This window comes from Pocillopora verrucosa, chromosome 3 (genome assembly GCF_036669915.1).
Source record: "Pocillopora verrucosa isolate sample1 chromosome 3, ASM3666991v2, whole genome shotgun sequence".
Lineage (NCBI taxonomy): Eukaryota > Metazoa > Cnidaria > Anthozoa > Scleractinia > Pocilloporidae > Pocillopora > Pocillopora verrucosa.
The window spans coordinates 27428090-27454046 of NC_089314.1; the positions used below are offsets into that span (position 1 = coordinate 27428090).

The 25957-nt window shown below is 37.0% G+C and overlaps 2 protein-coding genes across 3 annotated transcripts; one reads left to right on the forward strand and one right to left on the reverse strand.

Annotated features, from left to right (window-relative positions):
- The first annotated feature begins 6080 nt into the window (after positions 1-6080).
- Positions 6081-22599, forward strand: LOC131799145 (E3 ubiquitin-protein ligase MARCHF6). Of its 2 annotated transcripts, none has more exons than XM_059116824.2 (30): positions 6081-6110; positions 6328-6427; positions 7976-8008; positions 8224-8264; positions 8686-8829; positions 9654-9726; positions 10896-11052; positions 11224-11374; positions 12096-12157; positions 12469-12501; positions 12826-12877; positions 13124-13182; positions 14087-14167; positions 14618-14646; positions 14916-14955; positions 15107-15181; positions 15518-15572; positions 15682-15830; positions 16112-16162; positions 16795-16895; positions 17235-17372; positions 17769-17820; positions 18210-18389; positions 18710-18779; positions 19003-19184; positions 19904-20038; positions 20126-20215; positions 20949-21081; positions 21565-21700; positions 22370-22599. In XM_059116824.2, the coding sequence occupies exons 1-30, from the start codon at positions 6089-6091 to the stop codon at positions 22455-22457; spliced, it is 2712 nt and encodes a 903-aa protein (XP_058972807.1). In that variant the 5' UTR covers positions 6081-6088; the 3' UTR covers positions 22458-22599. The 2 variants fall into 2 exon arrangements, with proteins under 2 accessions (XP_058972807.1, XP_058972815.1); XM_059116832.2 differs by having other exon boundaries at positions 11224-11368.
- A 1352-nt stretch (positions 22600-23951) lies between these two features.
- On the reverse strand, positions 23952-25166 carry LOC131799619 (protein phosphatase 1 regulatory inhibitor subunit 16B-like). The gene has a single exon (XM_059117324.2). It carries the CDS (start codon positions 25023-25025, stop codon positions 24342-24344), a length of 684 nt encoding a protein of 227 aa, XP_058973307.1. The 5' UTR covers positions 25026-25166; the 3' UTR covers positions 23952-24341.
- Positions 25167-25957: the final 791 nt, after the last annotated feature.

Below are 25957 nucleotides of genomic sequence, written 5' to 3' on the forward strand. Positions count from 1 at the left end.
TTTTTAGTCCAACAGTAAAATCACACTCCTATAAACATAACCTGCACACAGAATAGCAGTATGCACACACAAAGATGTAAACAAGTCATTAGTACATATTGTTAGAATCTTAATTTTGTTCCTCGGTGAAGCTGAAAAGTCTCGATCACTTAAAGAGCATTGATTGCATTCTTCAACATAGCAAGAGCTGATCCTTTGGGTTTTTCCTGTCCAATTGCAAAATGATAAAAGAAGTATCTTACAGTGTAATCTAGAAGTCCTCCATACTGGGCTTCCTTCTTTAAAACACTTATTGTCATTTCCCTCAACACTTCTTTTTGAATATAATCAACTGCATAGAGAACAAATACAAGAGAGAGGTTGAATTGTAGTTTCCAATCACAATGGTGACTCCAAAACCAAAAGGTCACCCATTGTTTTAAAGTTAACTTACCTTTGAAAATACCTTCCTCGTTTTCTCTTCTCCGAACTGCGTCCATGTCAACGTGGTTTATCTGATGACAAAGAAGATACATTGCTGTATAATACCCAGCTCATCTCTAGAACTAATTATATATTTTTCAGTTACAGTGAACATAAATCTGTCCAAAGTCATGAAATAATTTATTCTCATCCAAACAGAAGTGTTGAGAATAACAAGAATGTCTCATGTACGTGACAGATTTATTTTTTAAAAAGCTTAAACTACCATCACCTCCTATAAACAACAACCACTGGCCTGTTGAAGCGCAGCTGTTAGATCTGTTTTGTTTCACCCATTTGTGTGCACAACGTTTTAAAGGTTTCTTCTGTGATGCAGCGATGACAAAGCGTCAAAGGGTTTTTTGTCTTCTTCACGCTCTGGTAATTTCCTCTCACAACAAATAGTGAATAACCTAAGATGCAAGAATCATGGGTGGTAATGTCCATGTGTTTGAACTGATACTGTCTTGAATTGGAGATTTTTAATTTCAAATCATTCTTTGCAGCTCTTTTTAAAGTCTACAGATACCACACAGTGGATCACTGACTCTGAGCTACTTCAATATTACAAAATTCTCAGTCCTATGCACATCAGAAGCAGAGGGCAAGGTCTTGAATAAGACACTATTGACGCCTTTCACCTCCAAGAGGTGATCACTGTCACACCTCTCTTTACAATAATAACATAATTTATAGTATTTGATGAAATTTTAGGAGCAAATTAATTTGAATCTAAAATGATAGAAATACATGTGCCAAATCACTTAACCTCCACATTATTTGCCCCTCTATTTACTTTTACTTCAAAGATCCAATTAGTATTTCTCCTTTCTAAGTGCCTTTGATTCCCTTGTAAACTACAACAATATAATTTGGCATTGGATTTCTATGATGGCTAAGCTGACCAATGTGCCCAGACTCATCACTGTTGTGTGCCCTCTTTGAGTAGGGGAGGCACAACTAATACCCTCTAACTGATAACTTTGTCTGTTCTTCATAATCTTTTTGAAAGCTAATATACTGGAATCAAAATGGACAGTTACATGTAAAATCAACTCTGACAGTTGAGTGCATAATTTTTGCAAGCTATGAAACAGAAATTGTCCATTTGACAGGGAAGAGCAAAATTAGTATATTTTTAGTTTGCTTGGCCACAGCATTTAAAACAACCACCCGCACATTAATGTAGATACAAGTCACTGTGAAAATAAGATTTAAAATTCTGCTCGCAAGTATCGTTCTGTCTGTAATTGGGTAAGAAAATAGTGACAAATATTGTCTCAGTTATCAGCGCTGGTTTGGACAACAGAGAGTTAAGATTAAACCACTGTGGCAAACAAAAACACGGACACTTTAATTTTTGATGTTGTTCTCTCAATTTCCACGTTGGTTACACTCCCATATTCAATAACTCTAGACTAGCTTTTTACATTCATTATCTTTCATATTTTGTTCTTCATTTAGTTTTTCCTTTGTGGCAGCCAATGGAGAGGCAGATGATCCGTCAACATTACTGCTATAACTCCTTTTGTTAGATTTTTTTGTTTAATTTTTTTTATAAAAAAAAAAAAAATAATATAATAATAATATTGATTTTGTCAAATGAGTGGACTATGTAAACCTGCCACCCTGAAAGAGTTTTCTAAAAATGATGTTTTGAGAGTTAGACCTTTGTCATGGCTAAACCCTTTCACTCCCAGCGAGTGCTCACGACAGCATTTCTCTCCTTATGGTATCAAGACAATATCAAGCAGACAAGCAATGAGAATAAAGACAAATATCAATTAGGGGTTTTAGTACCTTATCCAATATCCAATTCTTCAAACTAATATCACAAGAACTATATGGCAGACAGTACGGCGAATTAAGGGGGTAAGTTTCCTAAAGAAACTGTGGTGCTGTGTCGGTGGGAGAGTATAGCAGGTAATTTAGTATTAACAACTGAGTTGAAAACAAATTGGTCACTGTAAAGGTCAAAAAGCGGACCTTTCAAGTGTTTGCCCTTCATCAGAGCACGTGGAGAGATTACTAACAAGATCTAGTGATTGGAGTAAGATCTTGGGAGTTAAAGGTTAACACTCAAAACATCAGAGGGCCCGTTTTTATAAAGGGCGGATAACACTATCCAACGGATAAGTGATTACAAAATGCACTGCATTATCCACCAGAGAGAGATTTCTCCAGTGGATAGCATTAACCACCTTTGAACCACTGAGGTCCAGCTTTTACAAACTCTTTTTAACCTCCAATTGATAAATTCAAGTTGTCTTGTTATACCCCCCACATCCAACACAGCACCTTGGTTTATATTTTAGAAATTTACTCATTTTTGATCATTGTGTCTCATCGGCCTATCAGTGGAATGAGTTTCAATCAAAAGCTGCTTAAACGCATCCCTGCTGATTGACAGACAATTGCCATTTAAATCAGGCTTTTGTTCTATTTTTTTTTAACATTACAGTAAAATTAATATTTCCAGTAACCTGATGGCCAATTGTTTTCCGTATGGTCAGTGCCAATGTTGTTTGTAAGTTTACATATAAAGCTTTTCTGGTACCTAGTTTAGAAATAAAAAGCAATATAAATATGTTACTCTTTCCTAATCATGTGTCACTTATAACTTGGAATATTCATGTGTTGCTTTGTAAGGAAACTCAGTAATAATTAATGTATATATCTTTATAAATTATAAATTACATATCTGTATAGCCGCACGGCTTACTGTAGTGATTTTCTCGTAGCTTCTCTGGCCCCTCTGGACTCAAAAATGGTATCAGCTCTAACCCCCACACTCTGAGTTGCATTGCATATAACTGTGAATGGAAAGAATCCACTGTCATCCATATTTGAAGAAGGTTGCTGTAAAAACAAGAAAAAAAGGATTACAATCACAGAATTTTCAACTTATGTTAGACAATTTCAGAAAATACTCCCCTGGTCACCCATGGCGACCTCTTACACTCTCCATGAGTGGGCCCAGGACAGAATACCCCTTTCTCCTCTACAATATCACGCTGACAAGTGACAAGAATACAGTGTTTTATCACAACTTCTACAGCGATTCAGTAATTGACTCCCCACGTCCAAATTCCCCAAGCAAACACCATAACTAATTGTGTAGCACACAGCTAAGGAGAATTACTCCATCGAGATCTTGGCCCGATGTTACAAAGTCGTTCAATGACCCACCATGGAATATTCCTCCTCAGCGCCAACATAAGATCCCCAAATGACATTTCCAAACAGGGTAGGAGAGAGCCGGGGAGGCTCAAAAATAAATCCCTCCCATTGGAGGGACTACACTGGACTACTGCCTGCCCTCTACTGGTTTTGCATAATATAACTGGCAAAAGCAGTCCAACTTACCCCCCTACACTGTGTTATGGTGGCTTAATAGATTACTATCCCACAAACCACCTCTGTTATTTGATGAATAATTGTTGAATATAATGTTCTGTTGTTGCGTATAACATAGTGCTTGGTTGATTGGTCTGAAATTTTTAAATGCATCTTTTCATGATTGGGTATTATAATACAGATATTCCTTTACCCCCTGTGCTTTGTTTAGTTTGTCTTTCTGGATTTGTTATATCAGCTTAAGGTTGGTACCTACTAATAGGGATTTAATTTGCCTGACCAATGACTATCAAGGGCTATCAGATAAAAAAAAAAAAATTTGGGGTACTAGGTTTTAAAACTGAAAAAGGTACTGACATTGCATTTTCTACCAAAGTGAAGGAAATATATTTCCTGGCCAAGACAAACAAGATCAATAGTAATAGTAAAAATCTTGGAACTACCTTGAAATGTAAATTTGATTATCAAATGATTACATAAAATCCATTAAACCCTTACCACTCTCACTTTACACCAACAATACTGGTAAATACTGAATGAAAATTTATCAGTGGTTTCTAAAATATAGGTCACTCTGCATTTTTCTGAATTATTTCCTTGATTGAATTTGTCAGCATACCTCACTCTACATGTAGCTTTCCTAACTCCTTCCCTGAAAGTACGATATTTCTCTTTCACTTTCTGAGTTTTTTATGAACAGAAGCAGCATGGTTGAATTGATTTTGCCAATTAATATGAGGGAAAAAAAGCCTTTTATAAGTACCAAATGTTGGCTTTTTTGCTCCCATTTACCACCAAGGCATGATATATAGCTTGTGTATACAATAGCAAAAGCACGCACTGTTCTTAAAGGCACCATATATGAAGCTCTTATGGTCATGAATTTTCTGACGAAAGCAGTACCAAATCCCTACTCTTCTCACTGTGATAATGTCTTGTGATCAACTCATCACCTTTATGGTTATGAGTTCCCTTCAAAAAATCAAAACAGTTACCTTAATAAATTCTTGATAATCCTGTGATGTAACATCTCCTTCTGCCATTCTTGCTCTCTCAAGCTCATCCAATTGTGTCGCTATATCCGCCAGAACCACTGGGTTTAAGTAAGGGCCTATGAAAAAGGTTAGGTTGGTTTAATTTCTCAAGCCTACTGGCCCCTCATTGCATGAGCTTATCCCACTTTCCATGCCTAAAAGCAACATGAATCACTGCCAACTCTCCAACTTAGAATACTTGTTCATTGTAGAGAACTCCCCACTTACCCTTTGACTCCTACAAGTGACTAATACAGAATTTCTCCTTGCAGTATTAATACAATATTAAGCTGAAGAGTGATGAGAGTAAAGAAAAATATCAATCAGGGAATTCCTATGGATCCAATAATAAATTATTTGAAGTAACATAATAAGAAAGTGAAGTTTCTGCACAGCCCCATCTTACATTATGCATTCAGTTCTTGGTAGAGAAAACAATGACAAAAACAATACATTGCCCTTGGAAAACAGATTTGTTTTACAATAGTATGGGGCTGTGCGGAAATTTTATCTCATAAGAATTTTATGGTAGACAGCAAAGGAGGGTCTAGGCCACTAGAGGCTAAGTGTAAGGCGAAGTAGTTTGATCACGATCAAAAAGCAGTGAACTCCCAAACAGCTGTCTGGAAAGATCACATCCCTAAAAAACTACACCTCTAGAAGTTTTCAGAGTCCTGGAAGAGAGATGTGCGACCAAAAGAAGTCCTAAACTAACTTAACTTAACTATTGTTTTCATATGGATCAATAACAATAAAGTCGAGCTGTCAAAAAAAAAATGAAATTATTCCAAGGTATTCCAACAAGCAGTGCAATGTCTTTACCACAAATTGCAGCTTATTAGAAACTAGTTATGTTTGGCTTTGAATTAAAAGTTATCCTTGACATAAACGTCAAAGGATCTTCCTTACAACTCAATCACAAATTATAAGTTTAACATTTGACGCACTGTTCTCTGTCTGCATTAGCTGGTACAGTACCTTGTAATAAGGCATTGAGGCAGTGTTGGGCGCAAAGAGAACCTTCTTGCTGCAAAGCAAAACAATAGTAACATTAATAAGATAATTTCTTATGGATTTAAGACCCTGAAGGCTGGCAAAAAGGCAAGATTCGCAGGAAAACATTTACCTTCTCGTGAAAGATTGCATCCATACTGAAACCGAATCTGCGTGGACTGGGGCGGGGGCAATTTGTATTGCATCACAACCAAGAATAGTCTTTGACCAAACGAAACAAGATGGACGACGATGCACACGAAGGTTGATAGGAGTTCCTCGTTATTTGCTCTCCTATTGCATTTTCTTAAAATTAGTGTAACTTTCCTTAAAGATTTTTATAATAATTACCTGGAAATTTTTAAATAACACCACGAATCTTTCCTTTTGATGTGGAAAATGAAAGGATTAATTTAAGGTATTAACATTCGCGTACAATCTGTCTGTTCCTATGTTTCTCAGTGTTTTTGTTTTTCTGTAGGCGATATCTGCAGGGTTTGTCGCGCTGAAGGGACACATGATAAGCCTCTGTACCACCCATGTATATGCACGGGAAGCATTAAATTTATACATCAAGAATGGTACGTATTTTGAGCTTTTTATCTAGGTTTTTTACAAGAGCACCATACTGGAGTGTGTTAGACCGGCGAAGCAGATCTCGTGATCTGCATCAATATCTCTTGTATTTAGTGCTTAACATCGTTAATTGTTTGCACAAGGCCGAAAATTACGCCCAGAGCAATTTTTGCTCAATCAACGGGAAATATAGAATGGATGAAAGTGAGATGTTGAATTCACTTACAGGAAGATTACAGTGTACATGTGCGTTGTATTTTAGAATTCTGTTTTGTTTTCAACGTTGTCTAGACCGAAAGATGTCAACTTACGTTGGTAGCGATAAAAAGGAAATAGAAAGTTTCGGCTTGTTATCTATGATCGGTAAAGCAGTACAGCGGTTTGCTTTGTTAGTGCAGTGCAAAATTGTACATTTCTAGTTTCCTTGTATAAATAGCTTCATCCTTAGTCTCTTTTGTATTATGACATTTTCAGAGTCAGTATTTAGTTACATAAAATTGTCATGGTGCTTTAATTTTATAGTGTTGGTAAGCTACAAGGTCAAAGTGTTTTCACAATAATAGTATTTAAATATGTGACTTTCATAGATCCAGGCATTGAAATGATACTATTATTATGGAGCCTTAACTAAACCACTACAGTTATCATTTTAGCTAGTGTAAACAAAGTATTCTATTTTAAATTCCTTCACTTTTAATCAATAATAGTTAAATTCTCTCAATATGGTGGGAAATTAAATGGTCAGATGAACAATTTTGTCTCTTTGGTGGCATGGAGGTGAATAGTACTTGTGAGTTACCTCCAAACTTGCCAATCAGCATGACTGTGAAAAGTACCTTTTATTTGTGTGGTATATACTTATAATGGTTTTACTTAGTTAATACCAAACAAGTGAATAGTGCTGTTTGATGTACTGATTGGCTAGTATTCATTAGTCAATATTCACCTTAGTGTTGGTGAAAGAGGTGGATATTTACCTTGCTGCTTCCTAGCTCAATGAATATGCACCACTATTCACCTCCACTTGGGTGAATATTTGTTAATGATGTAACAAATCATGTTATTTAGGGGGAAAATCCTGAAGTGGCTGAACATTCATTCCCCAAACCTCACATGAAAATTGTAGAATTAAGTGCTGTATCATACAAACACCATTTGAATATCAGCTAAGCCCTCTTGCAAAATCATGATATCTTCCTGCTGGAGATACATGTAACATGTTATCTTTGCATACAAAAAGATTATGTTATGGTTACACAATGAATCACACCTGCAGTGGCAGTGGTTTCCTATTTCATTGGTGTTAATATTGCAAATAAAAGATTAAATGGCTGCATTGTGATACAAGGTTTCTCTTTATATTTTAGGAAATATTTCACTTGTCTGCTGGGTTCACTTGTAAAAATATTCTTCAGCACTCAAACATAAAATGTCCTTACTTCACACAGCCATGTATATGTATTATTCCCTTTGTGAATTTGCTAAAACATCTAATATTGACTTCTTCTGATTTTACTTCTTTTCATTCATTGGTTCCATTCACTTATTCGCAGTTTGGTACAGTGGCTTAAACACAGTAAAAAAGAGTGAGTATTAATGTCATTCTATTCAATAATCTGGAATACTTGTAAGTAAACTGTTAATTCATTTCATTTTACATTAAGACTATTACACAAAGTTTTGGCTAAGAGCCAACTGCTGGTGAAATTCACCACTGGAAATAGCGGCAGTTGCCAAATTGAACCATAAATAGTGGTATTCCTTATAGTGAACTTTTTTGTCTTTCCTGTATCCATTTCAGATATTGTGAATTATGCAATCACCGGTTTGCATTCAAACCAAGTGAGTGTCATTAAAATAGCTTTTGGAATATTTGCTATATAGTATTGTTTCCTGGGAATTGTAATTTCTTCTTTATAAAAGAATGATACATTCTACCATAAATTTATTTGCTCTTTTAATTTGTCTTCTTTGATGTATATGTTTGAACCTGTCTCTTTGTGTAGCATTTCATAAATTCATCTATTTAACAATTATCTTCTTTGTTCTTTGAAACTGTCAATATATTAAAATGTGTGTTTTAATGAACAATTTAAAATATGTTCATTGTGGTTCTATTGCTTTTTTTGTTGTTTTTTTGTTTTGTTGTCGTAATTAATCAATCATCATCTTATACATGTTCAAACAAAGGAAACAAAAAAGTTAAACATCATATTTTTTACTGACAACAATTTTTTGTTTGTTTGTTTCTGTTTTGTCATAGTTTACGCACCAGACATGCCCAACAGACTTCCTGTCAAGGATTTTGTTGGTGGTTTAGTAACAAACATTCTTAGAGCTCTAAAATATTGGCTTCATTACACACTGGTTGCCTTGGCATGGCTGGGAGTTGTACCTATTACAGCATGTAAGTCAATGCAGTTTCATTTTCTTTACTCTAAGTCTCTGTCTGAATACAAGATGTAAAAATCTTCCCTACATGAAGGCTACACAGTCATGTATTTCCATTTTTAAAATTCTCTCTTTCATAAAGTACTTGTTTCTCAGATAGGGATAAGACTGACTTACACCAGATTCAAAAAATGAAGGATGTAACTTTGGTAGTTTAATTTTTCCCTGGTTCAAATTTACTTCCAGCTCTGTTTTGAAGTAATTGTGATATATTGCAGTACCCAAATAGACAGGACAAGAAAATTTGAACCATTGATAAAATTAATCAAAAGTTGCACAACCAACTCAATCTGTTTATGTTTCCTCCTTGTAACAAGAAAAGGGCTTTTTACTTGATATAAATGTACCCCAAATGTTTTAATCCTCAGGAAGTCCTACCTCCATGAACTTTTAAGCACAAACAAAGCCTTCATTCAGTGTATGTTGTACCTGCATGTACATAGAACTCTTCCCTATGGACTTGAAATAGGTTGTTCTTATTCCTTTGTCATGAAACTCTAGTTGGATCACTATGGTGATGATCCAGTTTTATATGGTAATTCAATTTTCAGTAGGATAATGATCCCTATTGCCAATGAAGTGAAGGGATAAAATGTCTCACCAAAAGTAATATAACCTTGTTATTCAATAGCTGTAAGCTTCCAACAACAATGTTTTAATGTTGATTCAGTCAGGTCAGGACTTGTTGGACTAAAAAAAGAAACTTCTGATGAGCAAGGCAGAAATGTTTGGCAAAAGCTGATTGTGAAAGCACTTCAATTTCTTTTTTTCATATTTTAGATCGTATATACAGATGCCTATTTGCTGGATCTGTCAATTCTCTTCTTACTTTGCCATTAGATATGTTGTCCACGTAAGTACTCTGTGCTCTTCCCATCTCTAAAGTACAGTGCAATGTAACAACCACGTGCAAGGGTTCCAACCTCACCCTTATTCTAAGTTGTGATTTGGCAACAAAAACATTATAAAATGGCTTCCAGAAAGATGGTTGTGGTTCCCAGAAATGTCATGGAAAAGCACTCTTTAAACTGCTTTACTTCCCAACATAAGCAGCCAAATTGGTGACTTTTGCTGCAGATTTAGTTTGACACCAAAACCTTTTTCTTCTTGCCATGGTGACTAAAGTTGTGGCAGCTTGGAACTCTGAGTGCATTTTTGAAAATGACAAATACAGTTGAACCCTGATAACCTGAATTTCTGAGGGAAATCAAAATAACTTTGAGTTATCAGGGTTTTGAGTTAGAGGGATTTTGAACAAAAAGATCGAAACACTTGATTAAAGAGGTTTTTATGCTTGTACATGTTTTATTGTAAGATTTCTAGCAATGTAAGAGCATGAAAACAAGAGAAGAAAACAAAAGGAAACAAAAAAAGCATGAAAACCACTAGTACTAGAAAGCAGCTGCTTTTCAGAATGTGTAGCGCTAAATCTCACTTTAACATGTCGTATATTGACAAAGGTTTATTTGTCATAATATACGAGACTAAATGTAATCTTCTGATGCAAAATGTTATGGCTTATTAGTCCGCAAAAGTGAAAATGGACTTCAAGTTATGGAGGGTAAAATTACAAAGAAAAATACCTGAAGGGAAGTAAAAATTGCTTTGAGTTAGCAGGGTTTCAAGTTATAGAGGTTAAAATTACAGTAAATAATAATTATTTGAGGCAAATCCAAGGGAAATTAGTTTGCTTTGAGTTAGCAGGGAATTCAAGTTAGCAAGGGTTTGAGTTATGGGGGTTCAACTGTAAATTTTAAACCATGGAAGATGTCAAAAAGTTAGTATTGGATAATGCTGTGGGAAGAGACTACTGTCACTTAAAAATAATTTTTAGCAAGATATACATGATTAATTTTTCCCCTATTGATTAGCCACAAAGATGTTATTACACATAATTTAGCCTTTTTTTTCAAACCCCAAAAAATATTTAAAGCTATGACAAAATGAGGTAGTTTTAGATTTCTAATAATGCATGATACTTAGGCTGTTGATCAAATTATTGCAATTTCTGTCTCTCTGCAGAGAAAATCTATTTTCAGACTGTATACGAGGCTGTTTTGTGGTAGCCTGTACACTGTGCGCATTCATTAGCTTAGTTTGGTTACGGGAACAGATTATCACAAATGGTGGCCCTGCATGGCTGGAGCCTAATGCTGATCCTCTTCCTCAACTTAATGTTGTAAGTTTAAGCTCAGAATGCTTGAAATTGGCTCTCATTGTAGCAACTTAATTTCGCACTGTATGTCTGCCATTCTGTAAAATGGATTTCAGGTCAAACTGGTGTTAAAGATTATAAACAAAGAGAAAAGTCTAATCACAACATATACTTTCACACTTTCTTTTAATTTAGATAAACAATGATCCTGGGGGTGGTGCTGAGAATGCAGCTGCTGAGGGAGGTGGGGGTGGGGAGAATGTTAACCAGCCTCAAGATATTCCAGAAGAAGAAGGGAACAATGGAGCAAATCAAGATGCAGAAAATGGAGCTCAAAATGGTGATGGTCAGCATAAACAACAATAAATATTTTTTGTTATTGTAATTGAAAGGAAAAAAAATTTCTTTAGAATTTTCATTGAAGTTACTTATAGTTTAAGGATGACACTTTTGTAATTAACCTTTAAACTCCCATTAGTTACCAAGACAGAAATTCTTCTTACAATATCATTATTATCTCAGGCAGACAAGTGATGAGAATGGATAAAAATATAAATTTAGAGATTGTTAGTTGATCCAATGCCAAATTCTTCAAACTCACGTCATAAGAATTAATTTTTATTTTGGACAGTAAGGAGAATTACTAAAGAGATCTTGGGAGTGAAAGGGTTTAAGACAGCACATCCAAGTTGGAGTTTTATGGTAACTCTGACACCCTAAAGCTATTTGTAGAACAAGTGAAGGTGTTCTGGCAAGGGAAGTTAGTATTATAATGACAGGTCAAGTCTTTACTGTTAACTTGATGCCAAAGGAACTGCTTTAAACCTTATATCAAACAAAATCATTGGCTTTTCTGTTGTCAAAGAAGCAAAACATACACCAACTACTGTGGAATGATTTATGCGGTATTGAGCCACACAGCTGAAGCATACTCCAGTTTCATTACTGAATGCTTGCATTCTTCACATGTTATAAGACACAAGAACTTATTTGATTTGAAGTTCTGTTCTTGTTTGCTCTGAAGACTCTAATGATGGTGATGATTTTGAATTTTTTTTTGTCCACAGATGATGCAAATTGGAATCCTGTGGAATGGGAGAGGGCTGCAGAAGAACTTACATGGGAGAGGGTAAGATTTTTGCTTTTTTCTCAAAATTAGCCACATATTACACCAGATTATGCTTGCATGGTGATTATCACAAAGAATACTACATTTTGTACACTTGCACAAACTGACACTTTGAATATCACTTAATGTAAAGTTAAAGCCTAATAACTGGCCATGAGTTCATCAGATGTAACGTTATGTGGTACCCTCAAGAAACAAATTAAAGTTGATCATAGTATTCCTGGTGGTAGTAAATATATGCATACCTAAAGCTGTATTGGTGTCAAGCATTTTGATAGACACTCAATCTCTTAATCAATTTTCTTCAACAGATGCTTGGGCTGGATGGGTCTTTAGTATTTTTGGTGAGTTTCCAAACTATATCTGTTTGCAGTTAGGTGAAGTAAATTACCTTTTGACTTGTGGATGAAAAACAAATGAAGATACTTTGTATTATCCTTGCAGGAAAGCTGCAATGAAGGGAACTGCAGAAAAAAAAATTTTCCTATTGTGTTTTTAGTTACATATTGTCTTAAAGCTCATTGGAGGTAGATGCATTTATCTCCTGCTACCTTGCACATCTTGGATTATAGACTTAATAAAAAACCTCTCATTGTTGTTTAAGTAAAAATGTATTTTGTTTGTTTACATTTTGATTCACAAATGCATCTCTGGATTTTTTTTTTCAGGAGCATGTTTTCTGGGTGGTTTCTCTGAACACATCCTTTATTTTGGTCTTTGGTGAGTAACTTTGCATGGTTATTAAAGGAGTTGTGTCACAATTTTTGCACCTTGAAAGTTTTAGCCAATAGTATTGCTAAGGAATGCTCCCATTCATAATCATCCACATTCTTCTTCTGGCTTATTTTTACTGTGGTGATATTTTTCTACTCTGGCTATTATGTTTAAGTTCCTACTACCTACCACATGTTATGATCCCATTGTAAAATGATGTGGTGGTTGATTGTTTTGTTATTTTTTTTTCAGCCTTCTGTCCTTTTCACATTGGGCAGTTTACAGTTATTCTATTATCACTTGAGGAAGTGGTAAGTGGCAGGTTTCGTGATGTCTGTGTATGAATGATGCCTAACTTTACTTGACTTTGTACCTATTATCAATTGTAGTAGGATGAGTGGAGTCCAATTTGGTTTGTAATCACAGGAGAAATGAACAAAGGAGGATGCCTGCAACTCAGAACCCCAATCAGTTTATCATGATTACAGACATAATTTGGCACAAATTTTTGTCTCCATTTAGCTAAAACTCTGATTTGAGAGACAAAACGCCTGTCACTGAAAATTAGTGAAAAAAATAGTATCATAGCAGTGACTTTTTTCTGAGAAGAAAAAGCACTCAATAGACCTTTTCACAGCTTGGGCAAATGACATATTTTGTCTTGTTTGTGCAATGTTGAGCATTACTTATGTACAGCCCTATTGGTGCTCAAATTGAGCTGCTGATTTCCAGTCACAATTTAGAATTTTGCCATAGTTTTTGTTGATCGTGAATTAAATAAAAAGCCTTCATTTTAGATTTCCTCTAGTTGTGTAAGATTGCAGATGAAAAGGAAACAAAAGTCTGTGGCAACCCACAGTTACATTGATAAAAAAAACTACTGGTTGCTTTAAAATCCCCTCTCCCTTTTTCACTTCACAATCATCTTTTGAAATACAAAAGTATGCACATTTTTTTATAGAGGGATTCACTCTCTATTTGAAATTCATGGATAAAATTATGGTGGCCATTGCTTAGTATTATCTTTTTGTGAGCCATATCTAAAATACTTCCCACCAAACTTTACTCAGTTGTCTGAATGCTTCTTTGGCAATATTTCTTGTTTCCTTTGGCTGTGCATGTATGAAAGACAGTAACTATTTCTTTATGACTTCTGGCAATGAATTTTTTATGTGCTTCAATTTGTTTCTAACTTTCTTTGTAATTATTTTACAGTTTCAGTCATCGAAATTTGAAGGTCTTTTAACTGCAGTTCTAGGATATGTGATTATTGCCTTCTCTCTAATATTGTGTCATGTATCCTTTTGTCACTTTGATGTATTTTCCTGAAAACTTGAAAATTGTAAAAGTTAATGAATCACTTTGGGGGGTGGTGTGAGTGAGGTCAGCTGATTTTAGATAATATCTCATTTGATCTCATCAGTTAAAAAAAGAGATAGCAAAGATGTGATGGGGAAAAAGGTTTTTAATTAGAAATATTCTGAAAACAATAAGGTTTAGATGAGTTCAACTTTGTAAACTTTGTAAAGTCACAATATTTTTCTCCTAAATGGTAAAATGTTCCCCTGAAATAAAGTTTTAATTTAGGAAAGGACACTTTTCACAATATGAAGTGTACATGTCATACCATACCACTTACCTTATGGCCTGATGTTGCTACTTACCATATACCTGTTATAAATTAGAGATAGTGCTGTTGTCCAGTGTGACAGTAAAGTGGTTCTTCCTTGACTATTTTTTTTATAGAGTGTAGCATCTGTGTGTGGATTGAGAAGGTAATGTTGTTGGTTCATTTTTTACTCAATAACTATCTTTGTCTTTTGGATGAAAGAGATACATGTCTATGGTTTAACCTCAACCCTTTTCTCTTAACTTTAAACCCTAACCCTTAACCCTTAACCCCTATGAGTGACCAAGACAGAATTTCTCCTTATAATATTAATACAACATATAACCCTAAACCCTCTCTCTCAAGAATCAGAGTATGTCTATTCAGTTTACCAGAGCCAGTAATACTTTATCTATGATTACTCTTTTCTTGCAGACCGAAAAGAATATTGGGGTTGTGCTATGTAGTAGTTAAGGTAAGAACTGGAAAGAAATTTCGATTTGCTCTCTTAATTACTTTGGTTTTGGTTTTACTGCACTCTATTGAAATGCGCTTGAATTTGTCAATATAGGTAGGTTATTCAAAATAACTTTTTTCCAATTACATCTTACTTGATTCCTTGGCAGGTTTCATTGTTAATGTTGGTAGAGATTGGATTGTTTCCATTGGTGTGTGGTTGGTGGTTAGACGTATGCTCGTTGGTGAGTCTGTTAAAACGAATACATTATGATTGAAATAACTCCAGCCTGATTATGACGGAGCCCCTCTAACATCATAGCACTAACGCATCTTAACATTTATGGCTTTTTTTTTCGAAAGTCGTAGAGTATTAACACCACTTACAAACACACTGCAGTATTACCGCAACTCGCACACGTTTAACAAGCTTGTGGCCATCTTCTCCGAGCAAAAGAAGCTCTATGTTTATGTGCATTTCTGTTTAAACTTCAAAGGTAGTATCCTCTGAAGATGGTAGAATTGATATTCATTAATGCTTTATCAAGTGTTAATGAAAGTTTTCTTCTTTTTTTCTCTAGTCTCTGTTTGGAGCTACATTGAAAGACAGACTTCTAAGTGTTGATTCAGCACCAGGTATTTTAATGATTATAGGAAGTTAGTATTTTTTTAAGGAATATATTCTACATCGAACTTTTTCTTCATGTGCAAAGATTGAAAATCTACTTCTGTTTTATTTCCCAAGGTACAGCCATGTTCCTTCACTGGCTTGTTGGTATGGTGTACGTGTTCTACTTTGCTTCATTTGTTCTCTTGCTCAGAGAGGTCCTCAGACCTGGTGTCCTGTGGTTCTTGAGAAATCTGAATGATCCTGACTTTCATCCAGTCCAAGAGGTACGTGACTTCTTCAAGTTATGCCCTAGAATCGATTACCAGTCGCTGTTCGCGAAATGATCCCGCGTTTCTCCCGCCGAAGACTTTCGGGAGGATCGTAAACCGAAGCCGAGAAAACGAAGGATATCGAGTCTAGTTATGGTTGACCCTCTGATTAAACTGTTTAAGAAACTTTCCCCTCGTGAGGAGAACCGTGAACCGTGAGAGATCTGATCTGTTTTCTCACAGGGATGTTGTGTTTCAGTCAAATTAAAGGCATTGCTGTTTGTTCGAAATTTCAGATGATACGACTTCCTGTGTACAGACATGCAAGAAGGTTTTTGCTGTCATTGGTATGCTATATTATACAGATAAATTCCCTTACATTATAAAACAGAAGAATATTTTTTCTCCTACTCCTCTATTAGACATTTCCGAAATAGCATAAAGACCTGTCACGTAGAGTGTTTTTTGCACCGTCAGGAAAGACCCTGATCATTGAGTAATATGTAAGTTTTCACTCGAGCCAAGCAAAGCTCATCCTGGTTTGTGAAGCATGAGCTATCGAAGAGTCTTGCTATTCCCGTCTGAATGGTATTTTATTTCATCGCCAGGTTACTCCCTAGCATTTCATTAAGCTTCCCTGCCGGTGCTCATTTATATTCTTGAGAGTAGAGAGGCATTGTGAAAGCAAAGTGTCTTTCCTAAGTTCACAACACAATGATCCGCTCAACTTACGGACTTGCGTATCTCGACCCGGAGTCTAGCGCTCCAATCACCAGGCCTCTGTTGTTCGAAGGTTGTATAACGCTATCCACTGGATAAATCTCTGTCTGGTGGATAAGGCTATTCGTTTTGTTATCACTTATCCGCCGAAAAGCAATTTATTCGTTGGATTGCGTTATCCACCTTTATACAACAGGACCCAGATCACCCCGTCTCCCCTTAATGATGTATAAGGTTACTTGGTTTCGTTCACTTTTAGGTTGTGTTCGGCACCACGGTGCTCCTTATGATGTATCTTCCTGTCCGACTCATTAAATGGCTGTTTCCAAGTTTCTTGCCGTACAATGTCCAGTTATTCAGGTCAGACGCAGCCTTGTAATTACTCCTTACGTATCGTTCGTCCTCCTTAACCTAGGTTAGGCCCGTTTGGTTCATCGAAAACTATTTCCTTGAATATCTCCGTTATTTTATCCTCTCTAGAAATTGTTTTCCTCGATAAAATGGTATTTTCAGCGGATTTCGCTCGTTGTTGTACGGTACCTGGAGGTTTGGCCCCAGTGTAAGTTCGCCTCCTGCCATCTTCGCAGGTTTGCCCCCTCTCCCCCTGGACTGAAACAAGTTCGCCCCAAAAATTTCCTTGTGTTGTTTCTAGAGCGAACTTCCACTTAAAATGATTTCCATTGTTTACTTTTCTTTCAGTGAGGTTCCCGTAAGCGAGTTATCCCTTGAGTTGCTACTACTTCAGGTTGTGTTACCAGCTTTGTTGGAGCAGGGTCATACCAGACAATGGCTGAAAAATGTCATGCGTGGCTGGGCTGTTGCCGCAGCCTTCGTCCTGTAAGTATTCTTAGTCCTTTACACCCTAACATCAGTATGCATAATCTCCTTACTGTTTTCGATAGATTTCTTAAGTGAAGAGAAGGAGAATTTGTTTGAATATCAGGAGCTTCCTAAGCCTTAAATCACTGATCATTTCCTTAATTCTTGTAACCTTTATATTTGATTCAAGGGTGGTGCTGTAAGAGGAAATTAGAAGCTAGCCTATCTTAGGTTTAAACGGATTAAAGTGGCCTTCAGTGTTTATTCAGATTTTACTTTTACTCTTCTTTTCCCATCCAAGAGAGTCGCTACACCAAAAAGTAGTTTTATGTCCATGTTTTCCTAATGCAGGATAGTTTTACCTTTTTTTTTTTAAATCATACTTATCAGGATAATCTTTTGCTCTGTTTCTAGAAATCTTAGATCGTACCTGTTAGGGGACGTGCCTTTGGATGGAGCAGAAAATGTAAGTTTTTATCGATTGAAGAAAACCTAAGTTATTAGTGACATGTTCACTAGAATTGATAATTAAGATACATGTAATTCTGTTTAGCTTTTTCTGCCTTCGTCCGTCCAAAGACAAAAATTTCAGTTGACTGTTGACAGTTTTTCTGGACCGCTTTGTCTTGCCATAATGCACTTTGTGATTGGTGCAGATATATCGCGCCACCTTCTCAACCAATCAGGCACAAATCTACAAAACTAAGACCAAATTGGCGCGACTTGGTCACACGCCCACAGGAGCGAAGATGGTACTCGAGAGAGCGGCGGAAAGATATTCAAGGTTTAGTTGGTTGATTAACTAGTTTAATTGTGGAAAAAGCACTCAGGCATTTGATGAACTTTACTCTCCAGGTGTATGGATTGCATTTAAGTTACCGTGTTGATCAGAGGAATGCGGGAAATGGCCCTCAAGTAAACGCTGCCGGTCAGAATGCAGTGCAGGCTCAACCAGCTGCTGGTAATGCTGCAGGGGGTGGTGGAGCCGCTCTCGGATTTCAGCCGTATATCAGACCACGCATGTTTGCTTTCAAGGTAAATACCTCTCCCTCTTCCCTCTCCCACCCTACCCCTCCCACACAATAATTATTTATTTGTCTTTTTTAAGTATCTCATCTTTGTTCAGAATACTGGCCTCATAGTATAGGAAAGATGCTTTACATTTGTTATGACCTCTGGAGAAAGAAAAAAACTTTGCCTCTAATAAGTGTTCGTACCCCAGCTCGGCAGTCAATTTCATTTTCTTAAAGGTTGCAACGTGGAATACGTAGGAATATAGTAGGGAGAAGATTACTCTATGCTGCTTAAACTGAGATACTATGTTATTTTCTCTCGTGCTTTTTCTTGTTTCCTAGATATTGTTGCTTGTCGTGTTGATGTGTGTTTCGCTGTCTTTTGCAAGTTTTGTGACTTTAACTGGACCAGGTGAGTTACGGAATAAGTACTTTTGTCTATTTCGGAGAGTGATGATAAATCTCCCTCGGTCAATTTGCCCTACAAGTGATGAGCTTAATTGATTAAATACAATTGAAACAAAAGAAGCATGTAAAACCTGAAAAAGAGTTAGGGCTTTGACCCTAGCATATTCCGCCTCAAAACTCCGATTGTGACAGCTGAAAAAGTCTAAAGTTGTGATCGTTTTGTTTAGTTTTTATTGGCCGAAGCGTGATGCTGCTGTGGATGGGTGATGCCGCTGTACACGAGCTGTATACAGCAGCATGTGGTTTGTATATTATATGGCTTGTTTGCCGAATAGGCAGTGTACTCACCTCCTGGATACCTCTTGGCTGCAAGGGTGTTGCTTTGAAATTCTTCGAGTGGTTTCTCTTGGTAAGTTCCTTGTGGATTTATGGTTCTGTTGAAAGCGGAATTTTGGTTAAGGCTCGCTCAGATTCCTAAAGCCTTGATACCACAAAGCGATTGGAAACTATCCATTAAGACCTGAATGAATCATTGAAAGTAAAAGTAAAATCTTGAAGAGAAAAAAAGAGTTTTAAAAGAGTCCAGATCATTTTTAGATTGTAACAAGGTTGGTAGCTGTTTGAAATCCCCAGGACGTAAAGAACAACAGAATGTTTTTTTTTTCGTCTTTTGTGGTCTGTTTCAAAGAAAGCATGGACAACCACTTTTTTTGTGTAGGCTATGGAGTTTTATGTTGAACACAGAGTCTGGAAAATGATAATAAGCGGATTGAAAAAGTCTGGAACATGTCAATTTTAGCGCAAGAAATGTCAACGAACCTTGTTCTGATGCGTGAAAGCTAACCAGTAGTTCTGGTTTGCTTTGACGAAGAGCTAACGCTCGAGATGTCAGGTTTAGAAACTCTTTACGGTGGCCAATATACATTATTAACGCAGTTGATAAAATCAGTTAACCAGTAGCTTACACGATCACCGCAAGGTGGACCGAAGGTTTCTTCGTCGGCTAAAGATAATCTTAATCGTCATCTTCGACTTATCTTGGCTGTGAGTGAATTAAACTGTTCTTCTATCACTGTAGCTTTATGAAGCTGCCTATAATTAATTGACCTTTATTGTTATTGTCTTCAGGGTCTCAAGTGTGTTATCGTAGCCCTCGCTCTTATTGGCTTGGTACCATTATTGTTGGGCCTTCTGTTTGAGCTCGTCGTGGTAGCGCCTTTGCGAGTCCCTCTCGATCAGACCCCTTTGTTTTTTCCGTGGCAGGTGAGAGAGCCCCAATCCTGTCATACTTTTCTCAGCCCGAGTCTCTTAAGCAATATAAAGACCGCCATATCTTTGTTTCTCTAACAGGACTGGGCATTGGGTGTGCTTCACATGAAGATTATATGTGCTGTTACCATGATGGGACCAAACTGGTGGCTTAAGAGAGCTTTAGAACAGGTAACACAAAATGATTTGATCCATCAACCAGCAAAGGCTGTCCTGCCTTGTACATCTAGTCGAAGTGCTTGTCTAGTAGTTAAGTGTTGTTCTAACTATAGTCCCAGTAGAAGCTAGTCATGTTGCGATCTTAGAGTACGATGTATGACGGGAGTAGTTTATTGCGACGACAGTAATTGGTTAATAGTCGATCGGGAAAGATGGACATCTATTTATTTAGGTCAGTTATCGAGGTACCTTCCAAAAATTTACGTACACTTATAGTAAAGCATTGGTTAGCGATCTCAGGCTTAGCAGTACATTTCGTAATAGTCAATGGGCGAATTATTTCTCCATATGAATGGGAGAAACTTCGGTAAATCAATTTTTTTTTTCATGACATCAATGTTAGGTTTACCCCTACACCCTAAAGCTGTATTTGTTTTATTGAGATCAATCAGTAATTTTACCACAATTGGTAGTAAAGTCGCAATCTGATTGGCCAATTTTCTGTTGTCGATAAGAGTATAGACAACGCTGCTCGCGTCAGCGTGTCCCGTAAAGGTCATGTACCGAGAGAATCGTTTTAGTTGACGTTGATATTGTGGTAAATATGAAATGCTGCGGGGACTCGGCTGCGCCTCCTCGTAAGTATATAACATTTTTACCACTGTGATGACGAATATCGTTATCAATAAGTGTGCAGACCATGCTCAAACACTGTCGATTTGATTCTTTTACTTCAATTTTCCAGGTATATCAAGATGGTGTTCGGAACATAAATGTGGTGTTTATATTTCGACACGTGACCTTACCCGTCGTATGTTGTCTTCTATTGGCTGTTTCATTCCCTTACGTCACCGCTGCCGGAGTTATACCCATATTTGGTAAGTATTTGATGTATATCTTACGTCTGGATTCAGTGGCGTAATTAAACCTCGGCATTTTTACCTTGTGTGCAGCTTAAGAGCTAAGACGATTCCTTTGACAGATTTATCTTAAAATTTTAGATTTAGCTCTAGATTTAGACATCCCATCCGTTTGTAAATGCCTTGGAATAAGATAGCCTTAATCCCTAGCCTGTCTGTTCCTATTTAAGTGAGTTAGTTTATAAGGTTCTTTCTGGAAAATTATCTCCACCTTGCCTGTTCTTGGCGTTCAGTGGAGCGAAATGCAGTAGGAAATGTGACTCAACCTAACCCTCCCTTGTTTTTTCCCTATGCTATAATTGTGCTATTTACTGTCACGTTTACCGAACGACTACCTGGAAGAGGCTTTGTCCACCTTGTGCAAACTTGCCCCAGCTTCATAACACTTTCCTAACATCTCACCACTCGTACTTTACTGATTATTGTTGCCGTTCTCTTCAGTGCGATCACCTGACACTCGCTTGTTCTGTCTCCGCCGTATTTACCCATTCCTGTTGGCCATGTTCATCCTGATTGCGGGCTTTATATTTCAAGGACGTCAATTCCGCCTTTTGTACGAACGAATCAGGAATGATAAGTAAGTTGTGTTTTTTAAAAAGTTAAAAGGTATAAGGTCCTCCTCTGTCACCATCAGATTCTTCTATTCGTCATATTTCTATCTTGTTCAGAAACCAACATCTCCAAATTTTTGTTAAGCTGAAGGTTTAGCCACGTTTTTAGAGAATTCCGCGAATGCCCAAGTGTTCTTTGAAAGAACGCACTCTAAAAAACTAATTTGACATGGCTTAACAAGTCAAATATATGACACAGACTCAAGGGCTAGCTAACTAACTCACCACTGGCCAATTGACTGGGTGACCGACCATTTAACCGAATGAATGACGGACCGACCGAACAAAAAAACGATCGAATGCTCGACTTATCTACGAACCAGGGAGCTTGGTTCCTGGGGATCGATGTGAGTATGCGAAAGGAACTCTGGCATGTTCGCCCGCCTGTTTGAATCTCGCATGCTTGGCTAAAAGTGGTGCAACGCTGATTTGGGTCTGCTTGCAAGCTACGCGGTGATCAGCTTGGTACTCTTTGGGGAGAGAGAACTTGCATATTTTCTTCTTCGTTTTGACCTTACTTTTGGATTCAAACTGAAGACACAGGGAGAATGGAACTTTTGAATTATGCGACTTAACACCGTCAGGAGTAAGCTATGTTATGAACTAAGGTTATGTACATGTCTGATTTCTTTCAGGTACCTTGTCGGCCAGAAACTGGTCAACTATGAGCATGGTAAACGCCCAACTAAGGTTCCTACCAAAGCAATGGCTGATACCGGGTGAATAATTCATCTTCTTGAAGTGTTCACAGTTCGTACGGAATCACGGATAGCACCAATTCGTCAACAGTCACACAACACAGGATATTTTATAAGCATAGCGTAACAACCGTAACGCAACAAGGCAGCTCTTATAAAGATATAAAATAAGGACATACACGATAGCGAATTTTAAAATGGCGCTACTCTGTGCAGAGTTCGTTATTTGTATTTGCCGTTAGTCTACTGGTAGAAGGGAAATTATGCGAGCTTGAGATTCCATTATTTATTAATTTCCCAAAATGTGTGCGATCAATTGTTAGGAAAAAGAAACTCGGATTGAAACAAACGTGAGTGTAACCGTGAGAGAGAGCGATATGCGTTACATGTTGCATGTGTAGTAGTTTTATTATTAGTCACAATTAGAAAGTTTATAAATGATGTAAAAAGTCAAAAAGTTTACCAGGGATTAATTCACTTCTTTTGAGAAATTCTTCAGTTCTGTAGGAAAATAACACCGACAATTATCAACTACAGACATCGGCAGACTTGTGTTTGAAGTTTAACAAGGTGGCTTGTTTCAGGCGTACAATGAAGTGGTAAAACGGAGCAGGACAGTTAACAGCGCGAATCGATCCGAATCGACCCGACCCGACCCGACCTGACCCGAACCTCCTCGCTTTTTCACTCCTCTGCGACTATCGTGCTTCGTTCTACTAACTGAACGTCTAGAACAGGCTATTTAAAAATCGACTTCATCTTGCAAGTGGAAACTTATGTGGAATGATTTATAAGGTTTGAAAAAAAAATTGGTGCGTTTCGTCAGTCAGTGTAAAATGATAGGCTAACGGTTGATTCATATTTGTACATTTTTTATTCAACTCGGGGAGTCGAGGAGTGAAAAAACGAGGAGGTTGGGGTCGGGTCGGGGTACAAGGAGTCTTCGCGCTAGAGCGACCGTCGACCTTCGCGGGATGTGAATTGCCGTCGCAGGATGTGAGTGATCCTCGCGGGGTAGAATTGCATCTTAGGAAAGTACGAGCCTTGAAGGAAACACTCCTTTTGATTCCATGACTTTCGATAGACCCTTATCATCCCTATGGCTTTGATTTTAAGGAGAAGTCTTGCATTTGTGAATTTAATCAGACTACGGAACTGTCAGCTTATGAATACTTAATGATAGAGAGATTAAGTGTAAATAGAAGTCTATAGGTCTATTGTTATTTTGTTAGAGCTTTAAACATTTCTAGGGATATGAAGGCTTAGAAAGAGGTCATAATAAACTGTTTTTAACTCGCCAACAAACGCGTTGTTTCGCTTGTATCTGAGTGGTATATGAAGAGGATGAGGATTTTTCCTCATCTTTTTTTCCTTTTTTTTTATTTAGAAATTTATGTAAAATTCATTAACATCCTCGAAGCTTGTTTTGATTTTTAATATTTACGGCTCATATTTTTACTGATGAAAATCGTATAAACGTGTTTGAATTGTCACAGCTTATTTTATAGCGTTTGTTACATGACGTTATTTTCAAACTTAAGCTTTCTAAAATGCTGTGACATCCCACTGGATTTCCCTGGCTATTTTTAACTACACTTCTATCATTTCGATGGGAACTTTAATGGGGAATTTCAGTTACACGCGAAAGACAATCCCACCATTTTCCTGATCCTAAGTAAACAGGCTTATGAAAAAAATTAACGGCATTTGCAATCTGTCACAATTCAATTATTCGTTCTCCTCGATTTGTTGATGTTGTGGAATATATTAAAGCGAATTTTTATTTAATAGAACACTCCTGGATCACCTGAAGGTTTAATTTTTTATTGTTATTTGGCTTTGCTTTGAAAAATCGCTCCTTTATCAAATCGCCCCTGGAAGAAAATGTATTCCACACTGATAAGAAAATTTATGATGACTTCGACCAAACCAATTCACACTTGGTTTGCATAACGAAATCTTGAATATTTTGATTTTTACTACAAATCGTTTTGTCGTTCGAAGGTTGCCTAATGTCCGTAACACTATTTGCTTCAGAAAATTCAGTACTTTCTTGACACGAAGATGATGACATTTCGTCTTCAGATGAGAGAGATCGTAAACCCCATTTTTCCAGATACAAACGCGCTGTTTCTACATACCCAGCGTTCTCCATAGCTCGTGTAATCAAAACCAACATTTCTTCAGTCTGAGCACGATCGATGGGTAAGCGACCCTTACCATCGACGCTTGCCAAGTTCGCACATGAATCTATAAGCAAACTGGTAATATTGCAGTGACCAGCGATTATTGCGAAATGAAGCGGCGTCCAGCCATTTATGTCCTTGCCTTCAATATCAGCTCCATGATCAAGAAGTAACATCACTAGCGAAAGATTACCGTCAACACAGCTTTGCTGTAAAGGAGTCAAACCGAGTTTGTTCCTTTCATTGAGCGCAATCTGTTTCCCACCGTATTTCAACAAAAATTTCACCTTCGCCACGTCGCCTTCGATGATCGCCTGATTGAAAATAACGTTTGACGCCGATGGCCAACGAGAGAGTTCTTTTCGTGCGCTTTGGCTTTCCATTACGCTTAAAATAAACTGATTCATTTGTGACAAAACTCTGAATCAGCCCTGAGGCCAAAGGAAGTCTTGTATAAACAAAACATATGCCCACAATCTATTTGATTTTGTAAGCATATCATGGTGAATGACTTGGCCCCAGTTCCGACGGATTAGATATTTAAGGTTTATATATTTTTGGTTTAATCCATTTACGAAAAGCTTTGGGAAGCAGGCATATATTAAGAGGTGTTGAAGCGTTAACATTAAATCGTTCCTACTGGACATTCTCCTTCTTCACCTGTCTTGCCTCTGACGCAAACATGACAGTTGTAACAAAATCATCTTAACGATATAAAAAGGAAAAGTGACAGCTATTATTTGACGAATAGCCTGTAGCTATAATTTATTTAAAGCGGAATCTTGAAAAAATAATTCCTTGTCATCTTCCACGCAGATTACAACACGTTACTCGCACGTAATTTAAGATATGCCTGTGTGAAATGCTCCTTTACATAATGCTTCTAGGCAAACAGAGCCAAAGTAACTAAAGACGAGGAGCCGCAGAATTTTCTCGCTTCCCTAATGCAGCGGTTCTGCTGGGCATAATTTTAAGAATTTTACTACATACACTAAAATGCAGAAAACTTATTTGGAAGAATTCCCTTTAATCAGGGGAACCAACAGCAATTTAGACGGATAAGTTATCATATGCTAATTAAGTAGCTGTTTTTCTGATATCATCACAGGAACAATACTTATCTCTTAGTCACAGCTTGATAATCTTAAATTTTCAAGTTTTTCCCTTGCAAATAGTTTTAGCCTCACAACCTCACACATTTTCCAGTTTTTTTTTAAATCAGGTGTACTGTAACCTCATAAGTTTTCACTCTGTCTTAAAAAAGATCATTGGTTTTCCACTGTCACTTATTCTACTAATTTGAAACAAAGAGGTAAAATTATTTTATGACCACCGATTG